General features: G+C 52.4%; 1 protein-coding gene across 1 annotated transcript in view; it reads left to right on the top strand.

Annotated features, from left to right (window-relative positions):
* The first annotated feature begins 722 nt into the window (after window positions 1-722).
* The window catches only part of NPAP1 (nuclear pore associated protein 1), a 9,669-nt gene continuing 6,195 nt past the window's right edge, over window positions 723-4,196 (top strand). The window contains exon 1 of the mRNA XM_005558935.5: window positions 723-4,196. This exon is cut by the window's right edge and continues 6,195 nt beyond it. Within this exon, the coding sequence (XP_005558992.3) occupies window positions 2,436-4,196 (1,761 nt within the window). The 5' untranslated portion in view covers window positions 723-2,435.

The raw sequence follows: 4,196 nt of genomic DNA, 5'->3' as shown, positions 1-4,196 counted from the left end.
GATTTTATATTCAAAAAAAGCATCTATTCCCATTTGACAAGAAAAATAAAGAGGTGGAATTTTCTGGAATACCCTTGTCCAAATTTCCTTTTATTGTCCTGAAACCCCAATATTCATTATTTGTTTAATGAATTTTTCCCCTTTGGGGGAAAATGGCTGTAATTTATTGTTTTCAAATAAGCCTGACATTTGATCATCTTGTTTCAGAGTTCTCGTAGGAAATCTTTGTCCAATATTTGTACCAGATTATTTTTGTTCAAACAAATGATATCAAGAGATTACAGTTAAATGCCATAACTTTAAACAATTTCTCTGTTCCCTGAGAGGTTAGGAAGGACTTATAATATGTCTCCTCTTTTGAAACAAAATTTGGGTCGGAGCAAAACTTTGTGTCCTAGAAACATAAGCTTTGTTGGATATGGAAGCCCACATTTACTCTGACATACTATAAAATATATGAGCAGAGGGATAAAATGGATTTTGTAGTATGTTAACTAGGCTTGATGTTATTTTAAATCAATTTTTTAAACTAAAAAATACATTAAAATATTTTTTCTGATCTCTGATTCTTGGTTCTGAACCTTCCACGTGTCCTATGTCTGGCACACAACATTAGCCCAAAGAGAGCAAAGCAGTCCAGTTAAATAAACCAAAGAAACAAGATTAAAACTAGATAAGGTCATGTGTAGGATTTTCCAAATCTTTCTTGTCATGCTGAAACTTCCAGCTCTTAAGACAGTAACACATATTTCCTTTGTCCTAACAACCAATATTAAGTCTCCTTCCTTGGGCATAAGGATATGTATAGTTATACTTAGGTGACAGTAATGTATAGTAAAGAGTGGACCTCGCTGGCATGCTGACAATGACCAAATTGTGTTGATCATATTTTAATCGAATACATTGCTCCACTACTAACTTGCAAATTTCTAACATATTCCAAGAGGGCCAGAGAACTGGTTTATCCATTTGGATTAATCCACTGGTGAATTTCTTTCAGGATAGGCCAAAATGGATCTGGACTATAATCTTTACATATTTAGATCCTTCAAACTAGATCAAAAAGGAAATCTGGGCTGCAAGGCTCAATTAGAAGAACAGTATGGGATGCTGCTTTGCTGACTGTTGGTGGTCACTGCCCCGTGTCTTCAGAGGAGACTGGAGCCCAGTGCCTGCCATGATCAACTTAGGAGGTGAAGTAAGGGCTTCCCCCTAGGCATGCATGTGCTTAGTACAGATGTGCTGTGTGCTAGGTACCCTAAGGACTACAGAAAATAATGAGAATACATGATGTGTCCATAACAAGGAGGCACACAGGCCAGAGCACAAGCTCTGGAATCACACAGCCCAGGTTCGAAGCATGGCGAGGCCACTGCCATATCAATGACCTGAGGAGCAGCCTAAGGCTTAAATGTTGTTGCTGCTGCTGTTTGGGGTGTGTGTGTGTGTGGTTTTGTTTTGTTTTGTTTTGTTTTGTTTGAGACAGAGTTTTGCTGTGTCGCCCAGGCTGGAGTGCAGTGAGGTGATCTCGATTCACTGCAACCTCCACCTCCCGCTTTCAAACGATTCTCCTGCCTCAGCCTCCCTAGTAGCTGGGATTACAAGTGCGTGCCACCACGCCCAGTTAATTTTTGTATTTTTAGTGGAGACGGAGTTTTACCATGTTAGTCAGGCTGGTCTTGAACTCCTGACCTCAGGTGATCCACCCACCTTGGCCTCACAAAGTGCTGGCATTAAAGGCATGAGCCACGGGCGCCCAGCCTTAAATGTTTAAAACAAATTTGTGAAAAGAAAAGCAGTGAAGAGGCCCCGCCTGTCAGGAAGAGATGTGGTAGGGCATAGCATCTACTCAGGACAAGGCACCATGTCCCCTCCTCAGAAACCCTCATGGCCTGGCTGGTGACCCTGGCGCCATAGAGAAGGCACACCTGGCTCCAGGCAGCACAGAGGCACTGCCAAGGTCCTGAAGGAGCCTGGCAGGATATGGGTTGTCCTGTGCTCAACTTCAAGCAGATGTACCCTCTGTGAACCGGGGAATGGGGACGGCCGACACAGGGCCACTGCGTGCGACAGCGCCGGGCCAGGGCTCCTCGAGGAACAAGCAGAGCCGGCGCCCAGGTGACGAGAGCTCTGGCGACGGGCCCGGAGGTCCCAGCAGTTCCCTCACAGAGGCCACGCGGTGCAACACGTGCCACCAGCAGCGGGGCTTCCGGGGGTCCTGGGACAGCTGGGGCCGACAGGGCGTCGCCCTTTGCCCTCTGACCCCTGCGTTTTGCGCCCCCGCTGGCGCGCCCTGGTTCTGTGAGGAACCTCGCAGAGGCGTCGCAGGCGCCCAGCCAGTCAGTTTGTGCTTGGTCGCCAGAGGAGGCGGTGGCTGAGGAGAGCCGAGTCCACCGCTGACCCTGTTGTACGGTAGGAGGCACGGCTAGCTCTAAATGGGCAATTTGTTTAGTAAATTTAGACCCGGGTGTCGCCGCCGGCCTGTACCAGGGCCAGGGCGTGGCGCCCCCGCTCCCCTGGCCCGGGACGCCTCCCAGCCCGGCCGGGTTCACCCCGCAGCCACCCCGCGCCCTTTCCGCGGCTTGTTCCGCCGGAATGCCCGTCGCAGGCCTTCGCCAGGCGGCATCTTCGTCGCCCCTAAGAGGCCGTGTCCTCTCCCGCGGGCTGCGGCCGCCCCTCTGGGGGTCCTGCCGGCTGTGGGCTGGGGGCTGGCCACGAGGAAGACACCCGTGCTGCCTACTCGGAACCCCCCGAGGTTTGGACACCCCGGCTCCGTGAGGATCCCTCCTCCCAGCCGCGCGTTCACCCTCCGGCTGCCTTCACCAAGTGAGCCGCCTGCGGTCACGGCCAGGAGGCCCATCCCAGCCACTCTCCCGGAGGAGACCGAGGTGCGGGCCCAAGAAGGGCCCAGAAGGGCAAAGACGGGTGAGGATCCGGTGCAGATCAAAGGGGAGGATGACGAGAAAAGGGCCCCCCTTAGCAGCGGAGAAGCATCGTCCACATCCAGGTCCCAGGGCACCCAGGAAGACCTCGCCTCCTTCATCTGCAGCCCTGGGCCTCTGGAGGGAAATGTCCACCACAGGTTCTCAGAAAACAGCGTGAGTGAGAAGGCCCAGGCGTCTCCAGCGAGCTCCTGCTTGGAAGGCCCTGCCACGCCCAGCACACACAGCGAGGCCGGATGTGCCCGGCATCTTGGAAAGCCTGATCCGGATGCAGCAGCGCCCCCTGAGCCAGTCGCGGGCTGCTCCCTGCTGCCGCAGAAGTTGGCCGGGGAAGTGCCGAATGAAGAGCCACCGCCCAGCTCTCTAGGCTCGCCGAGTCCGCTGATGTCCGGAACGAGGATGCCTGATGGGAAGCCTTTCGGTATTCCTCCAAGGAGCGCTGCTCCTCCCAGAGCTGCCCGCAACAGGCCCTGCAAAAGGAAAATGTCGATTCCACTGCTGCTGCCGCTGCCCCCTTCACTGCCATTGCTGTGGGATCGAGGTGAGCTTCCCCCACCTGCTAAGCTTCCCTGCCTGTCTGTCGAGGGAGCCCTACACACCTTAGAGAAGAGCCCTGAGTATAAAAGGAATAGCAGAATCTTGGAGGATAAAACAGAGACCATGACAAACAGCAGCTTCACCCAACCTGCCCCTTCTTTCTCCCCACCTGTGGAGACTACAGACTCCCTGCCCCTTGCCACTTACACTGACACTTCACAGGTCCCAGCTCCTTTGCCCATCCCTGACTTGGCTGACCTGGCTACTGGACCCCTCATTCTGCCTGTCCCTCCACTTTCCACCACACCAAAAATGGATGAGAGAATAGCATTCACAATCCCTAACTCTCCTCGGGCTCTTCCTGCTGACCTTGTTCCCCTTTTGAGGGATCAATCTAATGAGAAAGGAGGCTCTTGTCATTCAGTCGTAGGAGCAGCGCCTCCCACTTCTGACCCCCCAATACCTCCTAGCCTCACACCCTTCTTCAAGCCTCCTGTGAGAAGGGAGTCCCCAATATCTATGCATGTGGATTCCCCTCCTCCTCTTTCCTTCCTGACTCTTCTTCCAGTCCCTTCCACCAGGACCTCAGTTATCACCAGCAAGCCTATGAATTCCACATCAGTCATTTCCACTATCACAACAAATACATCTGGCCACCTAACCTCACAGACTACGGTAGACCCTGAAGTAGTTAACATGGATACTACTGCCCCTTCT

The sequence above is a fragment of the Macaca fascicularis genome, chromosome 7 (assembly GCF_037993035.2).
Source record: "Macaca fascicularis isolate 582-1 chromosome 7, T2T-MFA8v1.1".
In the NCBI taxonomy this organism is placed as follows: Eukaryota; Metazoa; Chordata; class Mammalia; order Primates; family Cercopithecidae; genus Macaca; species Macaca fascicularis.
The sequence above is the reverse complement of the archived record's forward strand: the minus strand, read 5'-3'. Positions and strand labels throughout refer to the sequence as shown.